At 48.7% G+C, this 17,978-nt stretch overlaps 3 protein-coding genes and 1 long non-coding RNA gene across 4 annotated transcripts; 2 read left to right on the forward strand and 2 right to left on the reverse strand.

Moving 5' to 3' along the window:
- Positions 1-16: 16 nt before the first annotated feature.
- On the reverse strand, positions 17-1,898 carry LOC120708428 (cell surface glycoprotein 1-like). Its single transcript, XM_039993671.1, has 2 exons — positions 1,564-1,898; positions 17-518 (listed from the first exon to the last, which is right to left on the reverse strand). Exons 1-2 carry the CDS (start codon positions 1,762-1,764, stop codon positions 303-305), a joined length of 417 nt encoding a protein of 138 aa, XP_039849605.1. The 5' UTR covers positions 1,765-1,898; the 3' UTR covers positions 17-302.
- Positions 603-1,557, reverse strand: LOC120708436. Its single transcript, XR_005689370.1, has 2 exons — positions 810-1,557; positions 603-634 (listed from the first exon to the last, which is right to left on the reverse strand). It is a non-coding gene; the product is annotated as an uncharacterized LOC120708436 (long non-coding RNA).
- A 6,552-nt stretch (positions 1,899-8,450) lies between the features above and the next one.
- On the forward strand, positions 8,451-13,222 carry LOC120708408 (AP2-like ethylene-responsive transcription factor PLT2). Its single transcript, XM_039993650.1, has 9 exons — positions 8,451-8,864; positions 9,034-9,643; positions 10,382-10,464; positions 10,623-10,631; positions 10,713-10,801; positions 10,940-11,013; positions 11,105-11,155; positions 11,362-11,438; positions 12,046-13,222. The coding sequence occupies exons 1-9, from the start codon at positions 8,633-8,635 to the stop codon at positions 12,855-12,857; spliced, it is 2,037 nt and encodes a 678-aa protein (XP_039849584.1). The 5' UTR covers positions 8,451-8,632; the 3' UTR covers positions 12,858-13,222.
- Positions 13,223-14,897: 1,675 nt separating this feature from the next.
- Positions 14,898-17,477, forward strand: LOC120708442 (protein TIC 20-I, chloroplastic-like). Its single transcript, XM_039993687.1, has 3 exons — positions 14,898-15,078; positions 15,179-15,365; positions 16,525-17,477. Exons 2-3 carry the CDS (start codon positions 15,200-15,202, stop codon positions 17,157-17,159), a joined length of 801 nt encoding a protein of 266 aa, XP_039849621.1. The 5' UTR covers positions 14,898-15,078; positions 15,179-15,199; the 3' UTR covers positions 17,160-17,477.
- The last annotated feature ends 501 nt before the right edge of the window (positions 17,478-17,978 follow it).

Here is a 17,978-nt window from a genome sequence, read left to right on the forward strand (position 1 = left end):
TTTTTACGAGCATAACTTTTCTGAGTAGCATCACTGTTGGAATCTAACAGGAATATCTCATCGTAATGTACACGCCAATTACCCAAGATAGAGGTGTGAATACATGTCATAACAAATATCACACTGTAACAAGGAATCCGTCGAACAAAACTTTGATAGCTTTAGAAAGCTCAAAGGAGGTCATTACAAACTTATGCGTCTAGAGCCTATATAAGCCGGCAGAACTAAACCTTCGGTGCTCCAAAGGTATGGCAAATTTATGCTCAGTGTCTATCTAACCACAGCCCTCACGTCATCCAAAATTACTCAGTTGGCTTGTCCGGGTCATCTTCCTCAGGTTCTTCCTTGTCTGGATCATCCTCCTGTGGTTCCTCCGGAGGTGGTTGTTCTTCCTCTTCCTCTTCTTCATCATCATCCAGAGGATCATCAGCTGGTAATGGATGCGGCAATGGTGTCTTCATTGGGCTAAACTTCGGGAAGATATCAGGTCGTCTCCCAGGCTTTGGTCTCTCCCATTCCTAGAAACATTCAATATACAACAGACATTAACCTTGATGCCAACGCAAAAGCATATGGTACATGGAACATCATATATAAATCACTATAGTCAGGCTTGACATTGCTTTGGTAGGGACTAAGAGGACGTGTCAAACACAACATGACTAGAATAACCATTGCGAAAGAAATTACAAGAGGTCTGCACCAACTTTGATTATACTAAAAAATACATCGCCAAGAGGCAAGGAAAGGCTCAATAAGCTCATAGGTCAGAACATGTCTGGCCTTCAAAACCAAGGCAGTGAGTTTACCTAAAAGACCTTATGACTGATCCTAAGCCACAGAAAACTACCACTTTTATCATAGACTTTTAACGAATTTGAAGTTTAAACACAGAGGTACAGAGTACCCTAATATCTAGGTAGAAAATTTATGTATGCCATGTTTGAAACAAGCAAGATACCACAAGATACAAGACCAGAAAAACTAATTAAACAACCAGCATCACAGAATACTGTTACGACATTTAAACTACAACTAAGAAATGAAAACTCCTAGGTTTAGTGATTACCTGTAGTCAGTACAACCTGTGCAAGTAAAAGGCTATCTTAGGATTGTTTAAGCGTATGGAAGGCCATTTGCAAAATATTCTCTAGCATCCAATTAAACTATGCTAGTTTTGACAGATGCAACGTAAAACAAACCAGTTGAGTTAAATGCATATTGTTGTGTAATTGCATCTTATTAAGGGATCCACGAACAAGCAAGACCCTCAAAAATTGATGAAGGACGAATCAGCTCTTCCCTCAATATCCACAGCAGGAAGCTAATGAGCATCACATGCTAGATGCTTCCTACCAAACCAGGCGAGCCTTTTGACAACAGACTATGTATCATTTCTACTGATTTTACTATGTTGGGTCCCTAAATTCCTCTAATCCCGTACTTGCCCAGCTGAACTAGCCTAAAATTTCCCCAACCGGAGCCTCTCCAATCCCGCAAGGACAAGCCACTAAAAACAACAAGCGAACAGACGGTGAAGGGGGGAAAGAGCAGGAGAATTACGATGGGGAAGTCGAGGGGCGACCGCCGCGTAATCTTCTCCTCGTCGGGGGCCGCGCAGACCACGAGCGCGCCCCACCTGCGCCGCCTCCCCACGGGGACCATCGCCCGCGCGAGGGCGGGGGCACCGATGGCGCCGGGCGCCGGCGCCACCGGCAGGGCGGCGGCGGCGGCCGGGGCCGAGAGGCACCACGCGGACGCCATGGTGGGGGGAGGGGAGGGAGCTCAAGGTAAGGCCTCTCGATTCGCCTGGGACCCTGGGTTTCCTGGGCGTCCAGTGAAGCACCGGGACCGGGCGGCTCAACGAGACCGCCTTCCCGTCTGCCTGCGGGGGCGATAAGAGAGAGGTCGGCACACTGGAGAAGCCGACTTAGGCCGTGTTTGGTTTCGGTAGAAAATTTTTCGTCACGTTTTTCGAGAAGAGAATCTCGTATGCATGAAGTACTAAATGAAGTCTATTTGCAAAATCTTTTCAGGGACGGGTGTAACTTTTTGCGATGAATCTAATGATGGTAATTAATTAATGATTTGCTACAGTGCTGCTACTGTACCAACCTCTAATCGCGCGTCAAAACCTCATTAGATTCGTCTCGCGATTTACACGGGGGTTGTGGAGATGGTTTTGTAATTAGGCTTTATTTGATACTCTAAATTAGTGGTCAAAGATGCTACAGTATTTTATGGAATTTAACCAAACACGACCCAGCTCTCGTGTCCGGACCACCATTAGTAAGGCCCAACCCAATGAACAAGCAGACCCCGAGCCGGCAGCACCCGTACCGGCCCAACTCTCAGCCCGTCTCATTATTTCAGCGACCCGCCGCCGTCAGACAACGTTCACCGAATCACTCACCGCCGTGTGCCGCGCACGCGCGAGCACGACACGACCAAGCAAAAGCGCCTGCCTCCCGGCGAAAGAAAGAAGAGATCGACCCGGCCCGGCGGCAGGGCGGCTGCCACCTGCAGCCCATGCACGGGCGGCCACGGCAGGCCGGCTGCCGGTCTCGCCGCACCTAACACGCGTTCGTGCCCGCGATAAGTTTAATCGCGATTCCGAGCCCGCTCTGTCTGACGCGCGCGTTTTTTCTTCAACCCTTCTCCGGAGCACTCATGCCGTCCTCCTTGACTACTCTACTCCCCCCCCCCCCCTGCCGAGCCGAGCGATTAAACTAGCCGCGCCACTGGCAAACAACCCCCAACGTGCAACGTGTGCGCGCGCACGGGGCGGACGCTTCCAAGTGTGCACACGCTGGCTTCTACTACACGGACGGCCGGACCGACGGGACGAGCCGGGTGAGCGAGGCTAGGAGACGGGAGTTGAAAACTGGCCGGTAGCATCTATCAGCAGCAGCAGGCAGCACTGCTGCAAGGGCGTCCAGAGAGGTCGCAGAGGCGGTGGCACCTTTTTGTCTCACCCCGGTGGACGGACGGGGCGGAGCGCCCCGTATTTTTGACCGCGTATTATTTAACCCCCGTACGTACGCACACACACGGCCGGCCGGCGTAACCCGAGGAGGGGTTAAAAGTTAAAACATGTTCGCCTACGCGCGGTTTGTTTCACTTTTTCACCGCTGCTGCCCTCCTCATCAGACCGTCCACAGCGATAGGAGGAAATGGAGGAGTAAATCTACTGTTTAACACTGTAGATGCACTGTTTGGCACTGTAGACAGAGAGGGCGTGGGAAACGAGGCAAGAGCAAATTTGCTCTTGCTCTTGCCATTGTGGACAGCCTCAAGGCAGGCCCGCTAGGTGGTTTGACGGTCAAAGCCAAGGGTGGGCAGGGAGCGCGGGAACCGAGCGCGGGACCGGTCCGGACGCCAATATTCTACCCCAGGACCAATACGCCGCTCGTGGTCATGGCCGCGCGGCTGCGAGAGGGAGGGGAGCGCGCGCGCGCGGCCGAGGAGGATCAAGTCGAGCATAGGCTGTGGCTGTGCGCGCGCGCATGGGGAAGTCGCGCGGCGCCTCACGTGCACCGTGGAAAACACCGACGACCCTGCCGCCTGGGCGTGTACATGTGGATGCGGCAGATGCGGCAGCGGCCAGCGCATGCAGAGACTACTAGCAGCTAGCTGAGGGGAGGGCCGACATTTTCGGGCGGGCTAGCTGCCTGCAGGCGCCAGCGCCGGCCAGGGGGAGGTTTTGGATGCTGGTAGGGCAGGGATGGATGGATGCCAAGTTGTTGTTCGCTGGGCATGTGTGGGTGGGTGGTGGATTTACAATGCAATCTCAGTGGTGAGATATGTGGGAGCATGTTTTGCGCAGGTGCTTGCGTGCAGATGCGTTATGTAGACACCCACCACCACTCATGGGTTCGCGGGGAAAAAGATGCTTAACAAGGATGCAGCGGCAGGGAGGATTTGCTTGCAAATTGCAGCGCATGTTCTGGTGCCGACTTGGCTTGTAGCAAAAAGCCGGGCGAAGATATCTCGGTGAAGGGCTAGCTGGACGCGATCTCCTACCTGTGGGCAATAGATTACAAAGACTTATCATCTTGAATGAATGATGCGTCCACTACATGCATGTATGCATGTACAGGTGTACTCATCAGCTCGCGCGTTTGTTTCACCTTGACTCAAAGGCTTGTAGTGGTTGGGCAGGACTATACCACCGCTTCAAAATATAGCAACTTTTAGGTTTGGTCAAAGTCGAATATTTTCATCCTTAACCATCTCCAAAAATAATTACTTTTAACTAGAAAAGGTTACATGTTGCACAATGATTGGTTTCATTATGAATAAACTCATATCATTTGCACGTTGCCAATCTTTATAACTTTTTTACAATCTATAGTCAAAGTTTGAAAGTCTCGACTGGTAGAAATCCTAAAAATAGCTATATTTTGGGACGGATGTAGCAGTACGGGATCAGAGTCTCACTCTGCATGGTACGGTTTATTATACCCCTAGGCCTCAGCAGTCACCGACCAGCTACATAATTGCATTGGCATTTTCCATTTCTCGCTTCCTCCCCCGTGCATGCATGCAAATCCCGTTTGGTCTTGGATTACTGCTGCACATGCATATGCATGGCCCCGTGAGGATCAGAGAGGAGAGGGGAGGGTCGTCCTGGGGTGTTTACTGTTTAGGCATGTTCGCAGAGGCGTTTAGAGCACTCCTCCGAATCCGATCTAGGGCGTGCGTGCAGCAAGCTCTGTTGTGACGCTGCGGCGATCCTCGCTCTGATCCCCTCTCTCCGGCCCCTAGCTTAGCTAGCGAGTGTGCCCGCAAGACAAGGGTGTGTGTCCTCGTAGAGGGCACAGCCTGCAACCCCGGCGCCCCTACTTTATTCCGAGTCACCGTGACCTTTCTTTAGGGTTAACCTTTCTCGCTCTTTGGGGCTGGATGGGCGCTTCTCGATACGGAGAGAGAGGGGGAGGTTAGGGAGGGGGCAGACGCCCGCCCGACTGATGCGGGGAAGACCGTGGGTTTGGATCATTTGATTATGGTACCAAGGAATGATCAACAAAAGATAACTGTAGAACGCACTAGAATATGCTGCGCTGTGTGCGACCAGAGGGAGTGAGCTTCACACTATACTGACACTTTCAGTTCCGGTCTTGCATTTCCAGAATATAGCAGCCAGCTAGGTGATTGTGATTTGACATGTCTACACCCACTGGACACTGCTGGAGAAGCAAATGTACTAGTATACAGTAAGGCAGGTAGTGACAGATACGTCGTCAAAAAGGTAAAAGCCATCGAATCCTTCATCAGTCTTTTGTCTATCACTGCATGCACGCGCTGTGAACCTGATGTTCATTTCAAACTGACCAACTAGGAAAACCTCTCCTCCTCCTCCTGCTCAAGAAGGCCATGAAGAAGCGATCTCCTCCGATCCGATCCTCGCTCGTCCAAGAAGAACACAAGAACATTCAGCTACGTACGACGGCATTGGTGGCTTCAGTCTTGAGGCAAAGGGCGGCACTCAAAGCTGCCAAAACCAGAAACTGGCGCGCCATTTCCGAAACTTGGGGTTCGGCTTCGGTCAGTCCAAGCAGGTCACACCGGTCCAATCCAGCGATTCACCTCGAACCCCCCGGCCCCCGCGCCAATATTATAGAGCGCCCGGGCCTAGGCTGCCGCCGCTGCCCGCGTAGCCTTGTGCCCTATTACTGGCGGGGCGGGTTGGAACTCGGAGGCGAAGCGCGCGCGCGCGCCGGCCGGCCGCAGCGGGCGCGCATGCCGCGGCTCGCCTCGCCGGTCGCCGCGACATGTCAGAGCCTCAGAGGGATCGTTCGGCTAGCTAGCTTCCCACCTTCCACAGGCGTGCGCGCGGCCGGCAGCCGCGCGCGCCGGGGTTTGACCGCGGCGGCGAGCCCCCCGCTAGCTGCTGGCCTCGTTCCGTTTTCTTTTATTTCCCCGGCCCTGCGCGCGGGAATCTTTCGCTGGATTCGCCGCCGTCGTTGGACGGGACGAACCGTCCGCACAGTAACTGGCCGAGCTCGGCAAGTGCATGCACGCGTGGGCGCACGGTTGCATGGCGCGTCGCGTGCGGCGGGGCAGGGCAGGGCACCCTTATCGGATGCTTCTTCGATCTTCTTTTGATTGATTGAGATCCAAGGAAATGTTGGCTGGGCTGATGGTTTCTTTTAATTTTAAACAGCCGATCAGATCAGCAGGCTTCCTCTCCCTGATCCAGTGATCCGAACCTGTTCTCTGTATTGAAAGTGATCGGGTGCTCTAGCCTAAGAGGGGGAGGGGGTGAATTAGGCACTAATAAAAACTTAGACCTATGGCTCCAACTAGTTTGCACAAAGCTTAAACTAAAACAAGCTATCTAGATGTGCAACTAGGTTGTTCTAGTGTAAAACCCCTATCCCAAAAGAGTTTAGCAACCTATAGCCTTTCCTATCAAGAAACTATTCTATGAAAGTAAAGGCATACAAATTACTAGAATGAAATGCGGAAGCTTAAAGAGCGGGATAGGAGATAGCAAACTCTTGACGCGGGTGTTTATCCCGTGGTTCGGTTAGCCACAAAGGCACACCTACATCCACGTTGTTGTAGCACTCACTAAGAGTATTGCTACTCGGCCACCAAGTCTCTTCCGTGAACACAATCACGGTCACCTTGGCTCCGGGTTCCACTAAGGAGCTTCTCCACAAAGGATGGGGGTCTCCACGTCCCCCGCACAAAGGTGTCGTCGCCGCTCCACACCAAGTCGGAGGGTCGATGACGTTGCCGGCGAGCTTCACGCTCCAAGGTGCCGGCGCACCAAGCTCTTGTTTTGGTTCGCTAAAGAACCACAGCACAAAAGGCTTAAGGCCTTGCAATCTCACTCACTAAGAGCTAATCCTTTACACAACACTCTCAAAGTGTGCTAAGGGCTAAGGATATGATCTTGATGCTTTTGTATGGCTTGGAGATGTTCTTGGGTGTGTGTGGGATGTCCAGCAACTCCAGCAATCTTCAAATGGCCGGGGTGAGGCGTATATATAGGCCACCAAGTCTTGTAGCCGTTGCTCCAACGGTCAGCTGAAAATCTGCTACCACCGGAAGAACCGATGCCTCTTGGCAGGGTAGCGTCGGTTCATCCGGTCACTCACAACATGAAGTAGCCGTTGAAGTCCTGACAGCTGACGCAGAGACCACCGGTTGAACCGATGCTTTGCACTGATGCCTCACCGGTTCAACCGGTGCTGAAGGAATCTTCTCCTGGACGCTGACGTCATTACACCGGTGGTATGCACCGATGCCCCATCGGTTGAACCGGTGCTGAAGACACTTCTCCTGGGCACCTGACATCGTCTCTGGTACAAAGGACGGCCAATGCACCGATGCCCCTTTTTGACCCGTCGGTTCAACCGGTGCCTATAGGCTGACTTGGCTTCGACTCCCTTCTGCACCAAAGTACCATGGCGTCGGTTCTTCCGACTACCATCGGATGCTCCAATGCCCATGGCGTCGGTTCTTCCGGTGCTACTGACCGAAGAGCTTTCAGGGCGCTGCCCTGAGACCCGCGAGGGGCGGCTCCCCCTCGACCCCCGTCCGCTAACCGGGAACCCCCGTAGGGGCTGCCCTTCGGGCCTTGCTACGCCTATTTTCTCTTTCTCTTTGTCATCACTTGAACCTAAAAGCCTGAGAATGATCATCTTAACAATCATATTAGTCCAAGTGTTGTGTTGTCATTCGATCACCAAAATCACTCGAAATGGCATAAATGGTGCCATGTTCGTTACATGTATGTTCCGAGTCAGCTTTCTTTTCAGACTGGACACGGAGGTGCGAAATGGATAGGATACGTGTGGACTGTGGACCGTGAATAATTAATACTGGGATAATCGGTTTAACTATTACTACATGTGAAAGCAGCTCTCTGGAACTTCCTGTGAAAACATGAGTTGGGCAGCTTAAGAGCCGCGCCAGCCGGTCAATCTTTCAATTTGCTAGCTAGCTAGCGCAACCTTACAGTTACCTGCTGATTTTTTTTCCTTTACTCGGTTGTAATTTCCCTGTGAACGTTGAATCTGTGTAGAATAATGTGCTGACTGATCAAACCTGGGTCTACTTTCCTGGCCAGAAAAGAAAAGGAAAAAGTTTTGGTCCACTTGATAAAGAATGGGACCTGTTCTTTAGAATAGTTAAACCATGCAATCTCCTAATAATAATATGCGTCTTCGACATTCTAGAACTAGCATTTCTGGCTCGTAAAGCAAATTGCACTCAGATAACCCTCCATGTGCTCCGAGCCTCACTATATTTTCTTTTCGCTTGAGTGTACTAGCTTAGTAACATTTTTAACAAAAAATAAATACTAGATCTTCTGTGTCGTCCTTTTCCTCGACCTGTTTAATCTTTATTAAGAAAAAAAACTGGACTACGCTGCTGCCTCTTATAAATACAGATCCTGTACAACACTTTCACCTCCTCTCAGGTGGCCAGGATATTTTTTCTGGCCTCTTCCTGCCCTCTTCACATTGACCCAAAATGTAGTGCTGCCCCTGGAAAGCTATACCTCCATCCCCCTATCAGCTTCCAAGTTCCACCTTACATCCTCCTCCCCCGGCCCTCTCGCCAATGCTACCACCGCTCTGATCACAAACAACCCTACTATCACCGCCCTCCGTAGATGGCTTCCGCCAACAACTGGCTCGGCTTCTCGCTCTCGGGCCAGGAGAACCCCCAGCCTAATCAGGACAGCTCGCCTGCCGCCGGCATCGACATCTCCGGCGCCAGCGACTTCTACGGCCTGACGACGCAGCAGGGCTCCGACGGGCACCTCGGCGTGCCGGGCCTGCGGGACGATCACGCTTCCTATGGCATCATGGAGGCCTTCAACAGGGGCAAGCAAGAAACCCAAGGTGAGGAGCAAGAGGCTGCATCGGCGTCCTGTTTCGTCTCCAGATGATTTATCTTGATCTTTCTGGTTGTTTTTGTATCGTATGGTGCACACTAACACCACTATCCCATGGTTCCTTTTCCCACTGCTACTTGTTTCTTGATATTTGATGTGGTGGGTGCCGCGAGCAGATTGGAACATGAGAGGTCTGGACTACAACGGCGGCGCCTCGGAGCTCTCGATGCTCGTCGGGTCGAGCGGCGGGGGCAGCGGCAAGAGGGCGGTGGGGGACAGCGAGCCCAAGCTCGAGGACTTCCTCGGCGGCAACTCGTTCGTCTCCGAGCAGGATCAATCCGGCGGCTACCTCTTCTCCGGGGTCCCGATGGCCAGCAGCACCAACAGCAACAGCGGGAGCAACACCATGGAGATCTCCATGATCAAGACCTGGCTCCGGAACAACAACCAGTTGCCCCAGCCGCAGCCGCCGGCGACGACGCATCAGCCGCAGCCTGAGGAGATAAGCACCGACGCCAGCGCGAGCAGCTTCGGCTGCGCGAACGGCACGGTGGCGGGCGGGAGCTCGCAGAGCCTCGCGCTCTCGATTAGCACCGGCTCGCACCTCCCGATGGTCGTGGCCGGCGGCGGCGGCGCCAGCGGAGCGGCGGCCTCGGATAGCACGTCGTCGGAGAACAAGCGGGCGAACGGCGCCATGGATTCACCCAGCAGCGCGATTGAAGCCGTCCCGAGGAAGTCCATCGACACGTTTGGGCAGAGGACATCTATATATCGAGGTGTAACAAGGTTAGAAACATTGATTAGTCGATCTGTGTCTTCGATACATACTGTTCTTGTTCGATCTTTGTTCATTTCAAATTGGTCTAGCACTCTACATTTAGTTAGAAAATAACAATGATGGCCTTGTCGAGCGCGATCGATCCCTCGAGAACATGAACTATCATCAGATCTATGCTAGCTAGCAAATATTATTAATGCAATCTCTCGAGGCAGCGGCTACTCGATCTATTCTATATATTTTTGCTCTAGTAGTAGTTCATATGATCCTTGGAAAAAGGTGATTAATTTAGATGTGCCCTCTTGTTTTTTACTAGCTAAGAAGTACAGTCTTAGTATACTGAGGCAGTGTATGAATGGGATATCGTAATATATATATATTTTTTCGTATGATGGGATCAAGATCGAGAACTATATATATGCCATTGATCAGTTAGGTGGTCGCGAAGTTTACATGCATGCACAATTCCTTGACTAGTAATCATGAAGCAGTTAGCCACTGATGAATTGGTAGTTCTAGAATGCATATGATTAGTGTCGCTTTTACTCAATTCACCAATGGACATCGAAAGTTATATATATATTTCCAGCTGTATTTTTGCTTAGCTTTGGGGGTATTTAGGATATAGACCTATTCACAATGATAGTAACAAATGTATTTTGTATGTACTATATGTCTGTATGCATTGATCTGAATTTTATTATTTACTTATTTATTCTATGTTTTTTATTTTTATTTTTGCGCAGACATAGATGGACTGGGCGTTATGAGGCTCATCTCTGGGATAATAGCTGTAGAAGAGAAGGACAGAGTCGCAAGGGTAGGCAAGGTAATGAAATATGTATCCATATATAATCACTTTTCTCATCCATGGCAAAATAGTATATATGTATACACATTGAGATACTTATGAAGCATTGTGTCTTATGTTGCATTAACATTCTGGCTTTGCACGCTGCCTACGGAAATGACATCGTCCACGTGCAGTTTATCTCGGTAAGCATTCAGATTTTGAATGTATATATCTTTCCATTTTAGTGGTTACACCTTGTCATTTTATTCATGTACACTTGTTAGGTGGCTATGACAAGGAGGATAAGGCAGCAAGGGCTTATGATTTGGCAGCTCTCAAGTATTGGGGCACTACTACAACAACAAATTTCCCAGTACGCAAACTGCTATAGCTTTTCTGCAAATTCTTCTAACAAGCATTATTATGTGCTCTACTTTCTTTAAATTTCTTTTGTGCGCTTCTCGAATACAATCGTTATTTTTTTTGTTTCGCCAAAATTTTATTGTTGCAGATAAGTAACTACGAAAAAGAGCTAGAAGAAATGAAACATATGACTAGGCAGGAGTATATTGCATACCTAAGAAGGTTTGTATTTGATGCTTATTCATATATCATGTTCAACTCTTGATTGGATGATTCCGCTAACTATATCATATATGATCCAATACACATGCAGGAATAGCAGCGGATTTTCTCGTGGGGCGTCAAAGTATCGAGGAGTAACTAGGTAACTCTCAATTATGCCTATACATATTTGACATAATGCACAACTATATATATAAGACACAATATGGCATAAGCTTAATATATATCTGGTCTATATATTCGCAAAATATTATTAGATTTTTTTTCAAAATAATTAAATTAATTTTACTAGTGATGATTTGTGCAATCTTTTCCGATCTTGTACTGAAATAATAGTTCACCAAGCAGACACCATCAGCATGGGAGATGGCAAGCAAGGATAGGGAGAGTTGCAGGAAACAAGGATCTCTACCTGGGCACATTCAGTAAGCTGCATTTTTTCTTTTTTTCCCTTTATTTTGTTTTGTTTGAGAACTCAGCAGTAAGCGCTACTTATTACTAGGTGCTTAGAACGCTACTTTTAGGTGACACATGAAAACCAAAGTGCTGGCTTAATGACGAAGATTCTTAAATAAACTAGGTAATGACTACGCATATATATAGTCATCGACCCGTACTTGTTTAGTCAAATTTCTTGAAATCTTCGTCTCGTAGAACTGAAGATTAGATATTCTATATGTTGCCCTATGGGGGCATAAAATAGTGATCGCTGCATTAACTATGTCCCAAATGTACCTTTCCAAGTTTTTGTCTCAAAGTTGTCTGAGAAAATCGGGGCATGGGGTCAAAGGCCCCAGTTGAAAACCCTAGTGCTAGCTTTGAATCACACAACAGTTAGTTTGCCGCACCCCTGCATGCATGCATGCAATATGCAACATAGAGCTAGGTGCTGCTGCTGCCTCTGCTAGACCTGACCTGACCTGACCCTGACTGACCCTGCATTGGGAAACAACCAACCAAACCCTAATGATATATGCATCCTACAGCTAATCGTCGTGCACATTATATTCCCTCCTCGTACAACGTTTGCAGGCACCGAGGAGGAGGCGGCGGAGGCCTACGACATCGCCGCCATCAAGTTCCGCGGGCTCAACGCCGTCACCAACTTCGACATGAGCCGCTACGACGTCAAGAGCATCCTCGAGAGCAGCACGCTGCCCGTCGGCGGCGCGGCCAGGCGCCTCAAGGACGCCGTCGACCACGTGGAGGCCGGCGGTGCCACCATCTGGCGCGCCGACATGGACGGCGCCGTCATCTCGCAGCTGGCCGACGCCGGGATCGGCGCCTACGCCTCGTACGGCGCCCACCACGCCTGGCCGACCATCGCGTTCCAGCAGCCGTCGCCGCTCACCGTGCACTACCCGTACGGCCATGCGCCGCCCCGCGGGTGGTGCAAGCCCGAGCAGGACGCCGCCGCCGCCGCCGCCGCCGCGCACAGCCTGCAGGACCTGCAGCAGCTGCACCTCGGCAGCGCCGCCCACCACAACTTCTTCCAGGCGTCGTCGAGCTCCACGGTCTACAACGGCGGCGCCGCCGGGTACCACCAGGCGGGCCTCGGCGGCGGCGGCGGCGGCTCCTTCCTCATGCCGTCGAGCACCGTCGTGGCCGACCAGGGCCACAGCAGCACGGCCAACCAGGGGAGCACCTGCAGCTACGGGGACGACCAGGAGGGGAAGCTCGTCGGGTACGACGCCATGGTGGCGACGACGACCGCCGGCGGGGACCCGTACGCCGCCGCGAGGAGCGGGTACCAGTTCTCGCAGGGCTCGGGGTCCACGGTGAGCATCGCGAGGGCCAACGGGTACTCCAACAACTGGAGCTCCCCGTTCAACGGCATGGGGTGACGATCTGGCGAAAGAAGAAGGAGAAGAGGGCAGGAGGAGCTAGTGGCTAGTGACGATAGGGGATTAGCTAGCTAGAGAAATCATCAAGGTCTAGGTTAGAGTCTTCGATCTCATCGTTGTTTGTGTTTCGACGTACGACTCATCATCAGGTTCGATCTGGTTCCGCACATTTAACCCGTGCGTGCACGTGAACGGTGCTGCTGCCTCTCTGGAAGCTGGTAACGGCAGGTCGGGGCAAGTAAAGTTAGCGTTGTAAGTTTGCCCTGACGTGCTGTTAGTTTTGGGTAGTTTCAGAAGGGTCCAGTTAATCTCTTCGTCAGAGGACTCAATCACCACCGTGCTATGAGAATAACTTCATCATATTTTTTTTTCTGGTCACAGTTACTTTACTCGTCTTATTATGTTCCTCGCTCTATCTGTCAGTTACTCAAGGTAATTTAATTTCCATGCACTGAAATATAAAGAGGACAGACAGGGTTACCGTACGTGCTAGAGACAGCAACACTGCAGTGTGTTCTGCGAAATGGTGTGGCAGCGAAGTGAAGGTAGGTAGCTAGGCTTCAGTTTGATCGAGTGCATGCATGGTGGCAATCATTAATTAGAGTAAGTTAAAAAAAATTAAACTAAGGCAAAGTCATCAAGGTTATTAGGGAACAATCAACCGTGGCGGCCGTACCAACCTACATCAGCTAGCTGATGAGAACTTGTCTGTCGTCGTTCGTCAGACATTGGCGCGAGGGAAAATGATCTTCTGCTATCGCTATAAACCATCACCGCATGCATGCCGCCTTGAGGGGAAGCATTGCAACCGCCCTGGCGCACCTATGCACGGGTCATGCTCGACAAACGAAACCTTCTTCTACGTTAGCGAAACCTCAGGTCTACGGTCGTCGATCATGTGACGAGTTTGTATACGTGCCTTAGCATTCACTATACGTACGTTGTAGCTCTAATAATTAATGTACACTCCTGACGAATACATTTACTGGCCTTGCATATTGTGTACATTTAGTCGTGCCCTTTCATGGCTCCGTCAGTAGCTAGCTAGGGTACGGTGCAGCTAGTGTTTTGTTGCAAATGTCTTTTATTACTTTTATCTAGCATTTAGCCTCTCACGGAAGTACTCCCTCCGTCTAGGAATGTAGCACATATTTTGATTGGGAAAAAGTCAGACTACCCTTAACGTACGTAGTCAAATTATATATATTCGTTTAATGCATAAAATTAATTTGCATAAATATATTTATTCAAGTGGTTTTGAGATTATGTTGTGTCTTTAGCGCGATTGGCACTATACTGCAAAAGAAATCATAGGTAAAAATCTAGCATGGAAGACTTTTTCTGGTCAAAATAATATGCCTAGCATTTCTTGACGGAGGAAGAGTAGTATATATACTTGTATTTCCATCAAGCTGGTGTATTATATTTTGACTAGTCAAAATATGTGAATACTTAGCACATGTTTTCTTTACTTTAGAGATTTTAAGTTTGCGTTACATGATCTTAAGCTATGCTGATGGTCACGAGAAATCATGAAAATATACTTTACATCAAGTTTAGAGTATGATGTGTATACCATGGTATCCATCATCAAAACAACTTTTTTTTACGGAAAAGTCCAACATAGAAGACAAACTTGTACTATAAATTAAGAGAGACAAAAACCTCAGATATAAATTAAGATTAAAGTTATCGACTTTTGTAGTTCACGGTCAAGTAAACCTAAAAATATTTTAGGATTATCTGAATGACTAGTCCTTAGGGATTAAATTTAACCTTTTCGATTAACAAACCAGATGCGTGGCTGATGGTTTCAAATCTACAAACATCTCGCCGGGAGGATTTATATTTGAAACTAAATGGTTCCAAAAGTTAAAATAAAGTCCCAAGAAACGACATGGAGGATTTATATTCAAAATATTTCGTACTGTATTTCCCAAACCAAACTGCCCTCGAGGGCCTCGAGGCTCGACCCACCCGCGGACCGGGCCGGGCCGTTCGGTTCAATCGAGCCGCTGAACGAACCAATTTCGCCAGGAAATCCCTGGCGGCTTTTCCTCGCCTCCTCGTTCCGACCCCAATCCAGACGGCTGCACCTTCCCTTCCGCCGCAGCTCCACCCTTCTTCCTCCCCCCATCGTCGTCTCGCCCCCCCTCCTGGGCTAGCGGCCTAGCGCGGAGCGGGGATCCATCCGGACTAGGATTCGGTTCTCCCTTTGGCGGTAAGGAAGCCCTAGCTTGGTTGGGCGCATTGCTTTTGGGGGCGGCATTTGTTTTCCAATTTTTTCGGAGTTTTGCCTGAACCCTAATGCCCCTCGTCAGGTCCTCTACCGCTCGCACACGATGTTTCCCTGTCATGGAGTTGCTACCGCGAATCCTCAGCTGCTTGGTGGTGCTAGCGCGAGCCGATATGGTTCCCCCGCGCGGCAGTTTCTGCGTGCTAGACCGGCGTTTCTGAGCCTGCGGGATCCTGCATTTCGTCATGAGCAGAAATCCTTCGCTTTGAAAGGTATAAATTCACTTTATTTTCTTCCTTACGAGCAATTTTAATGGTTTGAATGAATGTTGTTTATGCTTGCACTTCTCTTTGAGGAAGTTATCGTTTCAATGAAAAAATGCGATCCAATTCATATGCATTCAGTACTCTAGTCGGCTGCTTGACAGCTAGCATTGATTGAATTATCATCTGGATATGCTTGAGTGTAATTACACTGCACCTTTTGACTTATTGTTACCTCTGAAGCTCTATCTCGAATTCTCGATTAGCAAGATCATTATCCTTCCTTAATATTGTTTTTTGGGAAGAATTACTAGTTAGACAGTGTGCTCATTGGGGAACTTTTGACAATCTCTATTCGAGATACCTTAGCTTTGTTGTATTTGTTCCACCAGTCCAAATTTTCAGCATTTGCTTCTTTCAGAAAATGGAAAGCTACATGATCAAAGGAGCAAGTTAGTAAATTAATTCCAGGTTCTACATGCTCCCCTGGCAGAATATAGGTTGACTGATTTTTTTGAGATCAGTGAATTATAGGAAGTAGTTTGTAGGATGAAATGGGTATATTATGTTTGCTTGTCTTTTAGCTCTGAAAACCCAGTGTGTTTAATTACCTGTATTATTTGTTTTTTCAACGGCAAGGGAGTCTATAATTTCAATGTACAAAATATGTGAGTGACAGCAAAAGTTTGCTTTGGTTCAGTGTGCACTTCATGGCAATACGGCATTGGCATCTTATCTTTAACAATGCGTGATGAAATTGTTATGGAGACAACACTAAATGACTAAATTAATATTCTAGTCCAGTTCAGCTATAAGTTGGTATTATGCTGAAGACAATTGTATATACATGGATAGAATCTGGCCTTCACATCCTTTCATATCGATAATATACACAAAGTTACAAACTAATAATTCATATTGACTTTCTTGTGATGAGTGAGGTGAAATTCTGCTTCTTTTGCAAGTTTGCAACTATTACTCAATGTGAATACACTTCAAGTTATAATGAGTAGTTACTTGCTTTCCTCTAATTAATTCGTCCTTTGTGTAAAAGTTACCTATCTACATTTATTGTAATTATCTCAAAACATAAGCATTCTTCCTGGGCCAACAGTTATGTTGGAATTCTTATTGATCTTCATATGACAAGAAAATTTCTTCCTTTCAGCTGGTGCGGATTTTCATCGTCATGTTATATCTTCATCCTTTGCAAAGAATGATCCTATCAAGGGCATCAAGCCACTGCCATCCCCAAAATTGCGCCCAAGAACTCAAGTTGGTTGTCAAGCATCTTTATCATCATTCAGCTATCCTGAGTTAACTTCCAAACCTAAATGGTGGTGGAGGTCCCTAGCATGTGTGCCTTATCTTCTGCCACTGCACAACATGTGGACATACGCAGATGCCATCTACCAGCTTCATCCATATTTGCAAAGATTTAGCCTGCTTTATGCCTTCATTGATACAATGGCCCTACTCCCTGGATGGCTTTTTCTGGTTATCTTCTTGACCATATACTTTTTTGTTGTGAGGCGGAAGTGGTCGCCACACTTCTTGAGGTTCCACATCATATTGGCTATCCTGCTCGATACGGGCTCACAAGCTCTGGCCACCGCATGCAACTGGAGCCCAAGCATTGTTTTCCAGGGTAAACCAATGGCATATTTCTGGATGACGATGGCCTTCATTCAGATCTTCACGGTTGTTGAATGCATGAGGTGTGCGCTTTCAGGGGCGTATGCTAACATTCCATTTATATCTCACACGGCATTCATCCATTCAGATCTTAACCTGTTCAGGTAGTTGATCACAGCAAAGTGCATTTTTTTGAATTAATAGGTACTGAATGAGTCTGATGAGTAAGAGGACTGAATGTGAGGACTGAATGTGCTAGGTAGTTTGGGAATGTGGACTCTCGAACAGAAAAGAGACCAGGAAGAGGAAAATATTGTAATCGTCATTCTTATCTGCTTAGTGTAATTGACACTCTTCACTACATGGTTGCCAGAGCTGTTAACTGCATGTCTCTGAATTTAAGCTTTAGTGGCATCCACTTCAGCGGGTCAAACCTCTAGAAATTTTTACAGATGAATGCATATCGATTGACTTATGCGGGTGATTTTTGTTTTGTGTACTCCAATCATATGCTGTTTCAGTCGAGCTATTATTTCAACTCCGTTTTTCGTGTAATGATTTTATGCGGACGCAGCATTGGCTTTATTGTTCCTACTATTCAGACGATGAGAGCAGAATCCCCACCGCTGCATACATTAGGAGACGTGCCCGGCCTCTGCTGTTGTGACGACCCATGCGCGCAGCAGCTTCTGGCCATCCAATCCAACTTGCACGCCAGGCAAAGCTCCTCGCTGCACCAGACGCCGCTCGAAAGTGTATAGGTGCCGACCTGAAACGAGATGGTGAAGCGCCAGCAACAGATTGCTTCACGCGGTCCAAGCAGCTACCTGCAGCAGAACCACGGCCATCACCATCGGTATCTCGTCATGCTTGTCTGGCGGAGGCAGCAGGCGGTGTGCAGCCGGCTTGCAATTAGGAAAAAGGGTAATTTTGCTCTTGGACACTATACAATACTGGTTTTTACTAGTGGACACTACTCAATTTTGT

The sequence above is a fragment of the Panicum virgatum genome, chromosome 1K (genome assembly GCF_016808335.1).
Source record: "Panicum virgatum strain AP13 chromosome 1K, P.virgatum_v5, whole genome shotgun sequence".
Classification (NCBI taxonomy): Eukaryota; Viridiplantae; Streptophyta; class Magnoliopsida; order Poales; family Poaceae; genus Panicum; species Panicum virgatum.